The 18010-nt window shown below is 42.8% G+C and overlaps 1 protein-coding gene across 1 annotated transcript in view; it reads right to left on the bottom strand.

Moving 5' to 3' along the window:
- Positions 1-4528: 4528 nt before the first annotated feature.
- Positions 4529-18010, bottom strand: part of tnfsf10l (TNF superfamily member 10, like) — a 52882-nt gene continuing 39400 nt past the window's right edge. Inside the window, exons 3-7 of the mRNA XM_070855090.1 lie at positions 7939-7975; positions 7724-7831; positions 5487-5650; positions 4922-5032; positions 4529-4827 (exon numbers count right to left, since the gene is read on the bottom strand). Of these exons, the coding sequence (XP_070711191.1) occupies positions 4642-4827; positions 4922-5032; positions 5487-5650; positions 7724-7831; positions 7939-7975 (606 nt within the window). The 3' untranslated portion in view covers positions 4529-4641. The remainder of the gene's footprint in view (positions 4828-4921; positions 5033-5486; positions 5651-7723; positions 7832-7938; positions 7976-18010) is intronic.

Raw genomic sequence — 18010 nt, forward strand, 5'->3', positions numbered from 1 at the left:
TATTTGACCTCCTACAAGACAATTACAGCCTATCAACAGGCACCAGGACCTCATGCTGAGTCGGTATCTTGGGTATAACTGGCTTCTACTTTGGGAGAGACGCTTGTTTTTACTTGACTGCTGAGTTGAAATCTAGATTTGGAGTCTATTTTTACGACGGTAAGATGATGAACTTTTGTCTTTAAGCCTCAAAATGCAGCCTTGGATTTAGATGTCTCCTATTACTGAGATGATTGGGCATGACATGTGCCCCGCTGTGCAGGCAGGCTTATGATTTTCATGTGTTTAAGCAACTAGAGAGAGCTACGACAACATGTGTATCCAAAAGCCCTTTTATATTTTATTATTAATGGAGAGTAAAGAGTTGTGACAGTGCTGATAGATGAATAAACTCGCTCTACAGGGTGCCGCAAATGAAAAACATTTTAAACTCCAGAAACTTGATTAGTCAAAGCAGGAAACAGCGGGAGTCATGGGTTGTATTTCCAGCAAAGAAACTTTACAAAGTGAAATTTGGACTAAATCCCAACAGAACTACTGCCAATCTTTTGCAGCAGTGATGTACCTTATTGATCCCTGGGGGTATTGGCTTGTCTCAAAGGCCCACCGCCATGCAGGGAGGTCAAAGGTCCTGAAGACCGGAAACCGCCTGAGAGCATTCGCCATCTTTGGCAAAGTGATTGCATCCTGAGCACTTGGAGAACGGAGGTCAAACGAAGTGTAGAAGTAGAAGTCTGCTTGCAACCATTTGTCACATGTTCCAGACGTGTTGTGTGCAGTTACACCGAAGAGTGGATCTCACCTCTAAACATCTCCAACTATCTCGAATTCACAATTTCACAAAAAAAAAAGCAAACATTAGAGAAAAAATCCCCAAAATCCAATGCAAATGTGTATAGCTGAACTTTCTTTTTTCTTCTTTGCTTTCTCAGTTTCTCATTTTGGAACCCCTCTAGGTGATCTTGTGACCAGTTGGTTGAGATCCCAACCCCCAGGTCGCCTGAATAACTATAATGGTGGATCTCATCCAAACTCTGTGCTTTTCTTCCACCTTTGTTTGCCTTTTCGGTCCAAATTGCTTTGCATATAAACAATGCAAGTCTGCCAATGCAGCATTTTCGCCGTTCAGTGTGTAGTAGCTAGTATATTTACTCAGTCGTGAGGTTCATGCTCCTCCCTGACTGTCAAAGACTTATGAATCCGTGCAAGGTAGAAACAATCTTTTGACCTTCGAATTACCAAAACCATGCTGGCTGGGAGGCTCTTTGCTCACTACACTCGCTTCTCTTCCCATGAATAAAGTGTTTCTAATTCTGGTTCTGATACATCACCGTGTTGCCACACAGCACTGTAGATCTCCACATACACAGGGAAAGTTCAAATATTTGTTTATTTCCTCAGCAACAATGTGCTACACATGTTCACAGCTACAAAACTGTCCAGTACAAACACGCCTCAGACACATTCAATGCAAAAGCTTTCCCCGCTGGCCCAAGGATTTATGTTATAAAGTAAGTGTGCATGTTGCGTTATGATCATCGCTGGACCTGTTTCAAAGAACAGTTTGTTCTGTTTGGAGTGCAAGACAGAAAAGGCTGTATGGTTGTTGAAGTTATCCCTGGATAATAAACGGAGTTAGGCTCAAGTTCACGGAGGGGGAGCGAGCTCAGTGTGTGTGCGATGTGATGGAGCGTCGGAGGGCCGAGAGAGAGCCACGACGGAAACGTGACCAGGTGCATGACACCCAGCAAAAAAGCAGCTAAAACAGCAAACAAACACAAAATGAAATTTTGTGCTTTGCACTGAAAAATACACAGGCTGTGTTGTTGTGTTTTCATAGCTTCCCTAACTAACCTAGAGTGTAACCTTGCATACACAGAATATACACAGGCATATGTCAACCACAGTGCCAGAAGGATAGACTTAGATTTAAAGTGTGTGTGTGAAGCGTATAAATCCTTTTCTCTCATGGAAAACAAATTGAAGGTTTCATACGCAAACAAAGAAATGTGTGTGTGTACGTTTGTTTGACCTCGTTTTATGAATTGTCCATGTGAACCAAGCCCTCTGGACAAACATGTCATGTAACTGCACACACACACACACACACACACACACACACACACACACACACACTGCATGCCTCTGCCTGATCACTGACAACTACCAGATGGCACGGGGAGGCTAGACAGTGTGGATAAATGAGTGTGAGTCAGAGTGTGTTTTATCTTTACATTAGATGTTACACTGGATGATGTGTGTGTCTGAGGAGCACAGACTGGCCTGCCTGTGTGTGTGTGTGTGTGTGTGTGTGTGTGTGTGTGTCTCTCCTTTATGTGCATACATGTGCATGTACATGCCAGAGTAAAGAACGCAGAGGGGTTAAGTCTACACATGGTTTATGTCTATATTTACCTTAAATTCACCTTTTCTTTGGCTGCTAGACAAACTGTTCTGCTGGGGCACGCTGTGCTCCACATTTGGATATTATGGATGTTTCCAGTTGGCACATAGTGTCAAAATGTTTGCTTGTGGTTTTGTAAACGAACCCATATCTGCTGGATGATTACTATAATGTTGAAACGTATCTGGTGGTTGCATATGCAGTTTGACATTTTGGGAAATGTGCTTATTTCCTGACTTATAAAGACGTTTAATACCATAGTGTTAACTGTCTGTTATATATGAAGCTGAGCTGAACCAGGACAACGTGCTGCAGTCTGGCCAAAAGAGACAACATCCTCCCCCTGCTTCTAGTCAAGGTGCGAAGCTAAACTAACTGTCTCCTGGCTTTAGCTTCATAATTAACAGACAGACACCGTATTTTTCTTTATCTGGATCAAGGGTGTGAGGATGGAGGGAGTCATACTGTAAAGCCCCCACAGGCACATGGTGATTTGTGATTATGAGCTATGTAAATAAAATTTGACTTGACTTGACTTGAGGGTGCGATCAAAGCCCTGATCCTTGCCAAGAAGGCGAATAACCATCTTTCCCCCGAATGTCAAACTATTTCTTCAATGTTAATCATAGTTTCTGTGCCAAAGTAAATGAAGTCTGTCCCAGTTTCAGATCATCCGCTTTTATTATCCAGATGTTGTTTGGGTGTTTTTGTGTGCCCTTAATTCTCCAGTGGACGTTAATATTTGCGGCAACTTTCATTTTTTTTCATTTGTGATAAAAAACCAAAAAGCAAATAGTTTTGGTGATTTACAAAATAAAAGCAGTCAAAGTTAACTTTGGCTAAATGTGACATCCATGTGTCCAGTGTGACACTGCCCTTCAAATACTGTGGAAACAACAAAAAAAAAGCCCCACCCACCTTCTTCTTTTGATCTGAAAATCACCGAAACCATGCTCTGTGAATATTGTATTGTGTGTGTGTGTGTTGTTCCTAAAAATAAAACTGAAAGCAGCTTCACAGGGTAAACAAGAAAGGCCAGATAGATACGATTCTTTACAGGAAAAGGAGGAGAAAGATCGCGAGAGAAAGCAAAAGAGAGAGAGGACAACAACACAGACTGGTCGGGCTGCATACCACCCTCTTTCATCCTCTTTCTCTCTTTCCTTTCATCCTCATCTGCTGGGCTCATTCTTATTGGTATTTACAAGATTTCTCCCACGTTCCCCTCCTTGTTTTCAGTCCTCCTTTCCTTGCAGACTCCTTTTGTCAAAGAGGCACTCTGTGTTGCTTCTCACAGTCTTGTTACTACATCCAGTACAAAAAGCACTTCTTCTTATCCTCCTCTAAAAATGTCTTTGCATAAAATCCACACTTCTAGTGTTGCGGGTACATAGTCCTCAGCAAGGTCCAAGTGGTTTAAGTCCAGTCAAGGTAAAATACATATGAATTACCTTTAAATCAACACAGTGCATTGTCTAAATCTCATTCTCAGCTATTCATATGTACAGTTCTCTCATGGCACATTTTAAAAATAAAAGTTATATTCCACAAATTTGTTTTGCTTTGGTTTGATCGCTTGACTTGCTTCTGCTACCATTCCACCATCCTTCCTCACATCTTTGATGCAGAGGATTCAGTTTTTTTTATTGTGAGTACATTCTTCGGTCTTGAATCCAAATCCGAGGGTCCGATTGCTTCCCACAAAAGGCCGTTGACGCGCGAGATACACCGAGATTCGTGTGCTAATTTGGGATACAGGCAGCAGGGTGGCTTCATTTTTTGGGTGATTCTCTTCTCACAGGAAGAGCTCGTGGTTTTAAATGTTTTTCTGGGGTTTGCTTGTCTTTTTTTGACATCCAAAAGGCAATTTCCTTCCCCAAGAATCAACAGAAAATCGATATCCTCACATTTATTTTTGTGTGATTGCACGTGTATCTTTGTATATCTTGCTCTCGACGATTAGGTTTCACTTAATGGAGAGTTAGGAAGACAAATCCGCTTTCTTTTCCCTTTGACTCCATCCTCTTGCAGCGTTCCCCTCTAGCCAAGCCTTCAAACCCCAATCCTTCCATTCTTCAATGTGTCCGTCCAAGCAAACATTAAGGATCCAAGATCCAGGCCAGCATCCCGCAGCTCCGTCTAAACGACCCATTTTCCAATCAACCGATATTCAAAAGTCTCCAGCCCACCCATTCATCCATCCGCCGTCCCATCTTGTCCTTTTCCATCCCTTTGTCTCAGAGGTCCAGGCGGAAGGCACCGAAGTAGCTGGAGGAGTCGTCTGCGTTGACCATGGTTGGGGAGGAGACGGAGACGAAGAGCTCGTCGCCGGCCCTCAGCTCAAACAGCCCTCCTTGGTAGACGGAGTGGAGGGCGTACTCGGCATCAGGAGCCCAGCATTTTGTTCCCACCCCCTTCAGTAGCTGCACAGACAGGAAAAAGACGGTAAGAATGATATTTAACAGTTTGCATCAATCATCGGGTCCATATTGTTTCCGCTGAGATGGGACAGTGTACCTGTATGGGGCTGGGGTAGGACGTTTTCTTGTAGACACACTGCACCAGCTGGTGGCTGACGCTGCGCTGGTCTCCGTCGCTGGCCGCTGGGGACGGATAACGAAAATACACCTGAAGGCAGGAGAGAGCAGAGGTGAAAATACTGGATTACTATTGTTCCACTTGGTGTAAGACACTGAGAGGCACTTTTCAGCAACTTTAAACATCGATTATTCTAAATGATCAACTAAGTTTAAAAAAAAAAAAATCCAATTATATCTAATGTGTGAGGATTACCAATGTGAGAAATGATAGCTTTTCTTTATTTGACATGATTATACACTAAATTCCTTTGAATTTATAACTTTTATGAACCCTCGGATGCAGTCATGTCAACTACCACTTTAAAAGTCATGAAAAAACCCAACAACACTAAAATATTTGCAACTAAAACAGTCATTTCTATCATAGACAATATACATTTCTGTTGGCTTTGTTGTGCTTTTATGGAAAGGAAAACAAAGTAAAAACCAAAAAGTTCAGTTTTGCTCTGAACTGAACAGTACAGAACGTTCGTTATGGTCACCTGTGAGTACAGGTAGTACCGCCCATCCTGAGGCACCCGCAGCTTTCCATTGGACAGGGTCATGTTGTGCAGGTGAGCTCCAAAGCTCTGATTGGCCCATGAGCGGACCACATGGCGACAGGACTGGTGGAGGTCCGGCGCGGGGATTGGATAGGGAGGGAACCCTGCAGGTGAGAGGGAGAAAAGAGTGGTTAGAAAGTAGGAAGGATGAGCTGCACCGTGACCGGTGAGCCTCTGATTACTACAGGGAAGGTTTACGATTTGTTTTGTCTCTGTGAGAGACATGAATCAGCGTTCGCAGAATTTTATAGTGGAAAAAGTGAGGAAGAAGATTTGGGGCTGTGTTGCGTGCACGTGGCGGTCATAACCTTGCAAACTACTGTACTTGAAGCATGATAGGAATTCTTCCTATCGTGTGGCACGTAAACTGGAAGCACATTATATTTTCACTTGGAGATAGGAGGGAATAGAGGGAGACGTGTTGCAGCAGGAAGAGCTCTAAGTGCTCCAGGAGAGCTTTGGGAAATGCTGGTCTAACATACTTTGCACATCGATTCAGCGTAGTTGACCTGTTGATCCTAAGTCTGTATGATGTGTCCTGTTTAATATGATCTTCACAGGCAGACAGTTAACATTCCACGTGTCTTTAAACACTAAGATGGCGGCTCATCTTCTTTTTTTTTTTTTTTTTTTTAAAACACACCACCAGCTCGTCTGCCAGACGGCTCAGAGCCAGATTGCCATTAGCCAGTAGCCACCAAGTCTGAGTCCTTCCTTCCACATTCAACGAGCATCTTTTCCTGTGCGGGCGGCCGTGCATCATTTCCTGTCTCCCTAATGAATGTCTTCATCCTTCATGTGCATATTTCAAATGCAGATATTCCCGCTGTAGTATGGTAATGGCTCGTAGCTACGTCTGTGTCAAATGTGGAATTTAAAGGTGTGTGTGTGTGTGTGTGTGTGTGTGTGTGTGTGGTAATGCTCTGGCTTGGCTAACACTGTTGTTTCCTTCACATTCACACTAGTTTATTAGAAAAAACATCAAAGGTCAACCCTCGAAGTCTCTTACTGCTTTACTTCCTTATGAGAAATCCAGGCTGAATGTGTGAACGTCACCCTCTCTTCCCTCTTCCCCTCCACACACACACACACACACACACACACACACACACACACACACACACACACACACACACACACACACACACACACAAAACACCATCCCTGCCCTTTGTCACCTCAATCGAAATAACATCAGGCGGCCTGTGCCAGATTGTCAACACCCCTCAGCTTGCACGCCAGTCTCAGATGAAATGATACAAAGGACTGGAGAACACACACACACACACACACACACACACACACACAGAAACACATTCCAGCTTTAAATTCACACACACGCTTACCATTATTCTTATCTCTGACCCTGACTTAATATGTCTGTTTTGCTGCTGCATATATTTATACACCTCACTGATTAAGCTGACAGCTGAAGAGTCTCCAGCGTGCAGGAAATGGTTTATTCGAAGAACAATCGGTCAGGCAGAAGGAAGCCGAAGGCTCCAATGCACAGTCAGATGCTTCATATGAGATTAAAGTGTAATGTGCACAGAAAAAGTAACTTTAATGGATAAAACAAATGAATTTGATCCCTAATACATCAAGTCTTAATGTTGCTTATTCTTCTTAGCCCACCTTTATTAAGGGATTAAGGGGTTTACCTAGTCAGTTTAAGGTATATTTAAGCAGCATGTTCCTTAAGCTTGCACAGTAAGGGAAGACTGAGGGACACAATTAAGCAGTCTAAGAGATCATGAGTTTTATGCGGGACAAAAAAAATGACAGGGCAGTTTAAAAGAAAGATTTTCAGGGATTTTTTCGTCTCCTTTGTGAGTTACCGTGAACAACAGCTATTCAGACTTTAATGCATCACAGTTTGAGTCTAATTATCTTTTTTCCAGCAAAAGAAAAGGTCTTATTCACTATTCACTGAGCACTGCTGCACCTAACATCTCACCCCTGCTCTTTTCTGTTGGCACCTTAATGTTATCATCTGCAGCAAGGAATAAATACTGCTAAGTGTCTTTTAGGGTTTTATTGCTTCAGTCATAAATCTTCCTCCAACCTTAACGTTAATGACACACACCGACACACAGAAATATCACTCTGCCCACTTCCTGAAACCTTTAACCCAAAGTAATAATCTCAGCCCAACCGCAGACACACAACTGTCTCACCTTGAGAGCTGGTGTCTCTGAGGGTCAAGTGGGCGGAAGGCCTCTGGGCCACCGAGGTCATGAACTTTGACCCCGAGTTGTTGAAAGGGCGAGGCATGGATCTTGCCTCTGGGGGAGAGAGGAAATGAAGGAATGTCAAACATAGCATTTGTTGCATGCTGGTCTGTGTGTGTGTGTGTGTCTGTGTGTGTGTGTGTGTGTGTGTAGATACTCACCTATGAAGGTTTGTTTGGAGATGATGTTCTCTGTCACCTGAAAGAAAGTGTGAAAACGTTAATAAAATGTCCTCTTGTACAGGGCACAGTCGTGGCGTTTAAAGTGTTTATAGAAGTTTTGAGTGTGTGTGTGAGTGTGAAGTTTCTCTGCAGAGATGGATGAATAACACTGGTTCAACACTGGTTCCACAGACTGAAACGGTTGTAACAAACCTGGTTGTAATTTCTTTTATTGTTAACTCAATTTTATTTATCCAACCCCAAATCACAAATTTGACTCAGATGGCCTTTCAGCTTTTATTTACGGCACACTCCTCCGACAGTTTTAGACCTTTGACTCGGGGGGGAAAAAAGGGAAAGACTTCATGTAAAAGAGGAAAACAGTGGAGAGACCTAAAGGAAAAGTAAAATTAAGATAAGATGAGACATTATTAGTCCCACGACAGGGACATTTACAACAGTATGGAGAATCAGAATGAGGTAAATAAAGTGCAAAAAGATATGAAGTAAATGCTAAGTTTGCTCTCAGGGAGAGTAAAAGAATGAATAACATACTTCTGTATGTCTACTTTGCTCTGCAGCTCCTCCACAAAGAGATTCAGTTTCTCCTTTGTCAAATCCTATAGTATATACACCGTATGGCCAAAAGTCAGTGGACATCCCTGCTAGTTATCGAGCTCAGGTGTTTCAGTCATACCTGCTGCTAACAGGTGAATAAAATCCAGCACATAAACATGAAATCTCCACAAGTTTCATTCATTCATTCACAAGTGAGTCTTAACTACACATCTATTGTGTGAATAAGATTCACCGAGCACAATAGGAGCTTTTGCAATTTAATTTTTTCACTCTCTCGCAGAAGTGAGCAGCTTCACCCCTCTAGGACAGTCTTCTCTGTCAACATCACTCTCAGTTACTTTACTACAGATGGGGGCATTTCAAACTCTCTCCAGTCCAGTTTTTTTTTTCAGTGAGAAAATGTGATCGTCGTCAAACTCGAGGGTAGAACTGAGTTAGAGTTTGGCTACAAGTGGGAATACAGGCCACTTCTTGTTTTGCCTTCTCTTCTCTGGTATCACCGCCTCCTCCTCCTCCTCCTCCTCCTCCTCCTGCCACCTTCCATCGTCACAGTAATAAAGTATAAATGTTCCCTGGTTTCTCCTTAGAAAGTGCACATCTCCTCTCCATTCTGTCTCTGTTTTATTTCTCCTGCTCCTCTATGTCATCCCCCTCCCCCCAACCCTCCCTCCAGCAGGCGGCCTCTGTTTCATCTCCCCAGATACACACACACACACACACACACACACACACACATGCAAACATACTCTCACACTCACACACTAATGCTTTCTGACCTGACTGTTGCTTCTTGTTTTTGTCTTCCACACTTTGTAAATCAACGTTTTGTCGCTCCTTTCCATATATTTTTGATTATATATACGTCTTTCTTTATCCATAAATCCCAACTCTTAGTCCTTTAGTCTTACCCTCTCTGCATGCTTACCTTTCACCTCCTTCCCCTCCTCTTTCTCATTCCCTCCTATTCTTATATTTTTCTCAATGTCACTCCTCCTTTCTATCTGTACTTTCCTCTTCATCCATTCACCTTTTAACCGAAAGGTCACGTTAAATCACCTGTTACGAGTAATGTGGCCTGTCTAGAGAGCCCCGAAGCAAGGCACCGAGCCCCCTGTGGCATAAATCTCCCTGATTAATTTGCTAAAATGGCACAAAATCCTGAATATGATTAATTTCACCTCTGTTTTTAATGGTCATCCTGCTATAACTGTGGTGTTATTCTTGGCAATGGACCTGTTTCTCCTGCACGAACACTCAACCCAACCTGCAAATTGGACATGATCGCTCTGGGGTTTGGCGTGTGTGCGTGAGTGTGTGGGTCTGTGCGAATGCAAGCACTGAGGCCCCCCACTTGTGTATACCCTATATACTCTAAGGGGATCCTAATACAGTAAAGTACAGAGTGTTGCCCCGGCCGCGCTAGCTCGTCTCGCTAGGCGTAGCGTGCCTGTCTCGGCCTCACGTTCCTCAAGTCCTGAAAGCAGAAAATTACCCACACGCACACCCACACACACTTAAAGAACAAGAGTAAATTGCCAACAGATTTTCTGCTCTGCATGTGGCTGCAGCAAAAAAAAAAACAAGGGATACTGTGGGGGAGTTCAGACGTTCGGGCCCACTGTGAGCTTTCAGGCCTCTGTCAGGGAGAACAACATGTTTTTAATATACAAGTTCAACATGTCGGCTGTCTTTAGCGCCCTAAAAGCTCACATGGGAAACTACTGGATGGCTAAAGAGTGAAATCAGCTGTAGATGCCACAGAAGAGAGTTACGCTCCTCACAGGCCCGGCTCAGACCTGCTGCGTTACCATATGTCTCTCCTGATGTGATCACAAGCGGGCAGCTCTGAGTGCAGGTGTGATGAAGACGCGCTGACATAAGAACACATTTGGAGGTAGCTGGGGTCACATATGAGCGCATTCTTTCAGCAGTGGGTACACGCGTGTGTGCTGGGCCACATGAAGGGATGCTTACTCAACTGATGTCCTCTGCCTAAGCTAAACTAAGCAGAACTAATAGAGTTTTATAAAAATCATCTGCAGAACCTGCAGCCTGCTGTGCATTTAGAGATGTTTCCAGTAGAGAGACATGTCTGCCTGCTGAGCTCTGTTAATCAGCACGAGTGCCGAGTGAATTTTAAATCCTTACTGTCTCTGTCCCGTCGATCTGACACCCCACATCTCTGCTCTCCATACGCCTGCTCACCAAAACCTTCCTCTGCGCTCCACAACAGCAGTTAACTGTGTGGATGTTTAGAAATGTTCCTACAAATGATGTAAGTGTTTAGTTGCACACAGAGCAGGGAGATGAGACGTACATGTGTTAATACCAGGAGTGAACAGAGCTCAGACTTCTGTGGAGCTGTGGTCCATTTGCAGTGTTTTCTTACTTGCAGTTTGATTCTGGTTTGTATTTAGAACACATTATATGTAGATATCAATATACTGAGTGAAAGAATTTTCCTTGGAGCTAATTACAAAGACTCAAGGAGTGAGGATCTTTATTTTTCAAAAGTTAGGCACATTGGCAACTTTAAATTGCCGCAGGTCTGAGTGTGAATTATTGTCTGTCTGCGTGTGTCAACCCTGTGATTGACTGGCAATCTGCACCCGGCCTCCCGCCCAGTGTCAGCTGGACCCCCGTGAACCTTTAAGGATAAGTGGGTCTGATGGGAGGACATTTCCAGAAGGAGCTTCCCATAAAGATAAGAAAACACTCAACCTGGCTCAATAAATTACAGATAAAACAGAAATAGATGTTCTCAGCAGCACACGAACGAACGTGAATGAGTATTTAAATGATTGATTAGATCACAGTAGTTATTGCACTTCTAACTATGCAGAAACAGGTGGTTTCAGTGAAGATGTTGTGCCTCATTTGGATGATCGCAGCTGGAAGTCATTAAGTCATTATTCTGCCCTTTTAATGAAATGTCAAATACGGCTAACATCATGGGACAATCCCAGGTAATAGAGGCTTTAGTTTGTTGTAGCAGCACGCTAATGGCAACAGCACGCACTGATATCAACATTATGACTTTTCCATTTATGAGAATGGGGTATTTATAGCATGTGTATACGAGGAGATCCAATAATGTAATGACATCAAATGATCTCTGCTTACTTTAAACTAAACTGTTGTCTTTGGAAAGAGGGAAATCAGATGAATGACGAAGGAAATCAAAGGACGACGCAGCAGGTTGCTTAACAACGTCAGACCAGGCAGGAAAATGTAGAGGACATACAGAAGTCCAAGCGAACACGCATCAACTTCCACCGCAGCTCGAGTCTGTCTGCGGGCTGAAACTCTGAAAGAGTTACCACGTGTCGGAGGTCGAGACAGTTTGAGTCCCTGCAAACGAGCTGGAGCTGCTATGTATGCATGCTGCACAGACAACATGTCACAGCTGCATACGATGTTTTTCAAAGTATTTTTATGGCATGGCCTGAGAGCTGTATAAGTTTATAACTCTTTCGTTGGATGTTTTGTAAATCACGTCTCCTCATGTTAGATATGTCTCCTCAACTCTTACGAGTTTGGAAATATTATGTTTTGCCTCTCTTTGACTTGTTTTTCAAACTATTCAGTCATTCATACCATCTGAAGTCAATCATTCTCTCACACGACCTGTCTGACAACAAAAGTATAGCAGGATATTGGCCACAGTGTCTGTAATAGAGCTAATATCAGCTGGCTGAGTCAGCCGACAGAACGTAGAGAGACAGAGACAGATTATCATACTTTAACCACCCAATAACATATTACAAAAAACGTGTCATGAGGAACAGTGTCTAAGGCATCATCTTTGCTGATTAGCAATGTTTGCAAAGTAGGATTGTAAAAAGATATATCTATCGACTATATGATAACACTAGATGACCTGTTTTAAGAAAGATTAAATCTGTTTATGTCAGATATTTAAGCTAGCATTGTACAAAGTAAGGTTGTAAACAGATATATCTGTCAAATATATGAAACACGGCATCTAGATGCTGTATGAAGAAATTCAGTATGCTAACATTATAATAGTATTTCGTGTCCACGGACGTGAATCAATAGGTTACATTTCCTGGTTATTTCACCAACTTCTGTGAGGCTGGGTTTTTATGGTTTGAAAAATGAAAGAAAACAGCAAAAAACTAAATAATAAGCACACAAATGTGTTAATCTTTTATCTAAATGACTCAAACAATAACTGCTGGCAGCAATTACTCAGCATGTCACTAATTCCCATTTTAATCTACAGGCAGGTGAGGCTGAGCATTTGTCTTAAGCCAAGTTGACCACCAACCTTCTAACTTTGCAGCCTTTGCGTCTTGCAGCCTCATCGTTATTTTCTGTCCCCCAATTCAGTGGATTCTAATTCCAACTACTGACTGCCATGTTTATGAGACAGTGGAGTTTTGGTTACGCAGGTCATTATTCAGTCTTTCTTGGCTACAGAGAGCAGAGTAAATATTTGGCTGTAGTCGGCAGGAGTTTTAGCAAATCTACCTTCTTTTCAGTCTGCCAAAACGCACTCCCAGGACAGATGGGACCTATATACTCAAACGAGTCAGACGTCTCTCGTCAAAAGCTGTAGAAGTCCCAGCACTTTCACAGGATATATATGTGCGACTACATTCTTCTCCACATTCCCTGCAAATGATCTTTTCCTTGAGGTCTTGTACCTCTAGTTCAAGCCCGGGCACTCCCTGTTATTATTATTCACCTCTTGTTTCGGGATTTCACTTAATCTTAGTGATTATTCCTGAGACGTTTCTCATTTAAAAGAGACCATATAGGATGGCTGAAAAGATCATAAGCTGGGCTGAATGGCATGCACGCCTGTGGGGGCACCAAGATGACCGCTGATAACATCTCTCAGGGGCTCCTGCAGCTTTACTTACCCCTTGACATCTGCCTTTATCTAAGACTTCTATCTCTTTGCAAGCATGATAGGTAAGCGAACAATATCATTATTTAGACTTAATTAGAATTAGAAGCATCATAGATTTCACGCTCGGTCTCAATCAGTTGCATCTTTTGCCTTCGTGAATTGACATTTGCAAATGCAGTTTGGTCAAAGTGTAATGCAATGACACCAGGCATGATCCTGCAGGAAAGTCTTCAGTATTTGGCCCCTGGGTCCACTTTCTGCCACCTGGAAGTAGGTTTTGTTTATGTGTTTGTGGGCTTTGCCCTTAACGAGGGCTTTATCAGCTGTCACATGGCGTTTTACGGTGAAAGACTAGACTCCAGCCCTCGTTTAGTTGTACGCTTTTGTTTCCAATAAATCAGCATTCAGCCTCTGATGTGACAACCTCAAAGTCCAAGTTCACTGTCAGCGTGACCTCATGTGTGTGCATATATAGGCTTGACTGACACGAGGGCACTTTGAGTGTGTTTGTCTGGGTTTCAGGGCAGCCTGAAACACCCGTATAAAAACCCTTCCAGCTGCAATAACACCAACAACAAATAAACCCTGAACTCTCCTCTTTTACCCAGTTTAGAACAACAGCCGGAGACTAAAATAGTCCGATTTCTTCACGTCATACTTTGTCCGGCCAAAAGCTAAAAGAAGTCGGCAGAAATAAGAGAAATGGTGGGAAAAGTGAAAGGTTACTGTGGGGGATAGAGATAGAGAGTACGATGATACGGTTTAAGTAAATCCTGAAAAATTCATCTATGGCATGTCGTATCCACTTCTACTGATGCTGCACTTGAGGCGACAGCCACAAACACTGATGTCACAGGTTTTTTTACCTCTAAAGGTAAAGGTGCACTCTGGCTGGGATCAAAATGAAAGTCTCAAACAGTAACTTAAATGGCAACCTCATGATGACGCTATAGAAGAAAAGAGTTGGATACACCTTCTGGGAACTATGAATGTCATATAAAATCCATGGTAACTCATCCAACAGTTGTTGAGATATTTCGCTCTGGACCAAACTGCTGGTTACACGTTATTTCCATCCCCTGCCGACATCATGACTCTATGGGGTCTCAAGCCTTTTTTGAGATATGATAGAATTATGAAAAGATTGGTGGCGTGCCCATTCAAAACACCAGATATGTGGTGGCTGTGAGACATGATTTAAGAGGTGATCATCATGTTCATGTGATGAAACATCAGTGATGGATCGAGAGCATTATTCCCATTATTTATAGCCTCAGTTCAAATGTTAAAATATCCTTTGAGAAATGTTGCGACGACAACCGATCAGTCATTTGTAGAGAGTGAATGTGAGTGTCCAAGCACGCAGAATGAGTGAGACTGCTGTGCCACAAACCATCAAGTTGGTGGGAAAAAAAGAGAGAACCGGAGAGCGAAAGATGATGGACAATTATGGGAAACAAGAGAAGAAGAGGAATGAGGATAAAAAAGTTGGGCAAACACAGAGGAGAGTCAGAGTGGACGAGTATGGAAAAAAAAAAAAAAGGGAACAGGAGGAGCACTGAAAGAGGGGATTGAGAGAGGAAAAGAAGGAGAGTGAAAGAGGGACAAGTATGCACATGAAGGAGCGTTTCTTCTGCAGATTAGCAGTAGCTGCAACCCAATACTTTAATATGCTGCCCGACCCCGACAGGTCTGGACCAGCAGTGTGTGTGTGTGTGTGTGTGTGTGTGTGTGTGTCAGCAGTGTGTAGTTCTTTGAGCTACAGTGACAAACTCTTATCACCACTAATCTGGGCTAAGGGGATACTCATTCCTCACTCTGTGTGTGTGTGTGTGTGTTCAGTTTTGGTGTACTTGTAAATGTGACTTATGGGAAGTGTAGTGCAGAAAAACCGGAGCAGCCGGTTGAGTGCATGTGTACCAAAGATGGAGACGAAAAACTTGCCTGTTTGTGTGTTTAATGGCTAATGTAGCTCCTTAAAGCTGGCTCGATGATTAATAAGTAACTCAGACTATGTTGAAAGCCAGATTAGTATGTTGATTTGGAGAAAAAGGAATGTACACAAAGCTTTTTTTTTTTTTTTTTTTTAATTAGCTTTGCTGTTCTTCCTGGTGAGGCTTCGTCAAAGGGAGCAGTTTAGTTTAAGATGTTTGTCATTCTCGGAAAGCGGCACCAGCCCCAGAGTGATAACACCACCAATTTCACGGGTCTTTTGAAGGGTTCCTTGCATATTTGTCTTAAAATAAACCAAACACCGCTGCATTAGCAACCTACCTACTTCTACTATGTCTTGTTTTTCTTTTTTCCCTTTCTGAAATCTGCCCAGACCAGCAATTGATGCTCGAGTTAAGCCCAATGGAAAATGTGACCTTAGTTCTTGCACACGTCTGCACTGATAAGGTTCTTTGTGCCAAAGTCAGGAAGCACTTTGCCTGTAAAACAATGTTCCAGTGAGTTAAACAAGGCTGTAACTACTGATTATTTTGCAATTAAAAGCAGGCTCAATATTTTAGAAACAGTTTTTCGTCGTATTTGTTGACCGTGGCAAAAGAGTTTTGTATTTGTCAGGCTGATAAGCTGAGAGAGGCTGTCAGTCCTCTACAGAACGACAGCGGCAGCCGGTCGTCTCATCACTGTCATGGACTCCAGCCCGGCGGTAACGTTAGACAGGAAGTGCATGTTCATGTATTTTGGGGGAAATGATAATAAAGAAAGGACAGAAGGGAGGGGGCGGATGATTCCAGTTATCTACTCTTGCTAGTTTCTCCAATTCTACAGGACCTGCCTTTAATCAATTAACTGTTGATTCTGTCAGAAAATAATGTAAAATGCAAATTGCAGTCCCAAAGCCTAAAGTGATGCCTTTAGATATCTTTGACTGATCAACAATGGAGATGAGGGGGAGGAAGGTTAAGAGGATTAAGTGTATCTGTATGCAGAAGGAAAAAAATATCCCTCACTGCATTTGCTGTACAGAAAGCAGTCCAGCCTGGTGCTGCAGAGCCGAGGTGGCCTGCCAGTGATAATGTGAGTCTTCACCGGTTCCTCCACACGAACAGACATGAGTGGAGGAGGAAGCCAGAGGAGCAGTGGAGGGTTTGGAAGAAATCAAGATATGTGGCTTATATGGCTTCTCTCACGGCATCTTTTGTAACTCACAGCTCTTCTTTGGTGTGCAAGTGAGTTTTTTCACATTTGTTCCAACAGTGTCAGCTTTTTCCTCTTGTTTCACTTACTTTAATTCACCTACTTAGTAATAATCACAAAGATTACCATTTAAATGAATGTCTGCTGAGTCGCTATCTATTGCCGGATGAAGTAACACAGTGGTGATGGACTCCATGGCTCACTGATGAAAGCCCTTGGATTTGCACAATGAGTGTCAATGGCGACATTTCTGGGAAAAATCACAAGCATCACACAGTTAATGATGCGTTTTCCATCACCCAGCAGTGGTTGCCCCACTACCGCAGCAAGACTCTCAACAAGACTCACTCTTATAATAAATCCAAGTCTTCAGCTCTCTCGTGTGTGAAGCAGCGGTCTGTTTTTGGCCGGTCTCTGCTGTGAGTAAACCAATGCATTCACCACTTACTGCCATAGGTTTCGCCAAAGAGAACCAAGCGCAGCTCTTTCAGATTGTGACTTTAAACAAGTTGGCCAGTTCCCTAAATCTAAAAACGTCATATACCTTACGGCACACGGATCTACTGCCAGTCACTGCGTGCATGCAGCACAGTCATCTGACTGCGATTTACTCACTCTGCAACCAAGCAGGAGTCTCTCATTAGAGGTTTATCGTTGAGAAGCACCGAGTAAAGGTTTTGTGACAGGTAACGCACCAGTGGCCGACTCGATGCCAGTCACTGATAAGCGACCTGCTTGGTGTGGGAGTTTCCGGCCAGACAAATGTTGTGTACAGCTGAGGAAGCAGTTGGTTTCACACACATGACAAAGAGGAGATTGATATCACCCTTTATTGCTTTTCGCGTTTAGTCACATAGACGAGACCTTCAGTTATTAGGACGTTTTTTTCCTCTTGCTCTTTTATCGATTTTCAGCATACAGTCTCCCAACCATGAACAAAAACAGGATAAAGCTGTTTACACACAGCAAACAGCGCATTATTGAGTCGGTTCTCACTTTAAATGTGTATTTACCTTCCTATATATGTTTGTTTGTGTTTCTTTCTCTATTGTTCTCTTCGGGTTCCTTTGCAAAAGACAAACAGCAGGAAAACTGTAGTGGAGGAGGCCGTTTCTACACAGCAGACAATTTCATTACTTCTCTCGCTTCCTTCTCTCTCCCAGTGTATCTTAATGTCTCTCTTTCTGTCACCCTTAATCTCTTTCACAACATGGTAGTCACTCCTAAAGACATAAACAGCATGAAACTAGGCCAGGGGCGGGGTTGTTTTACAACCTCAGTCTTCTGTTTCTCCGTTTCAAGTTTCGTTTCACTTAAACAAATACTAATATCGATACAGATGCCTGTATGAAGACGTCATAATAAAGAAAGAAGCATCTGGAGACATGCAATGTCTTTATATCATGTCTTTATATCATGTCCACAGATGAAATAGTTCAGGATTTTGGGATTTATCATTGCTTTTCT

Source organism: Pempheris klunzingeri, chromosome 23 (genome assembly GCF_042242105.1).
Source record: "Pempheris klunzingeri isolate RE-2024b chromosome 23, fPemKlu1.hap1, whole genome shotgun sequence".
NCBI lineage: Eukaryota > Metazoa > Chordata > Actinopteri > Acropomatiformes > Pempheridae > Pempheris > Pempheris klunzingeri.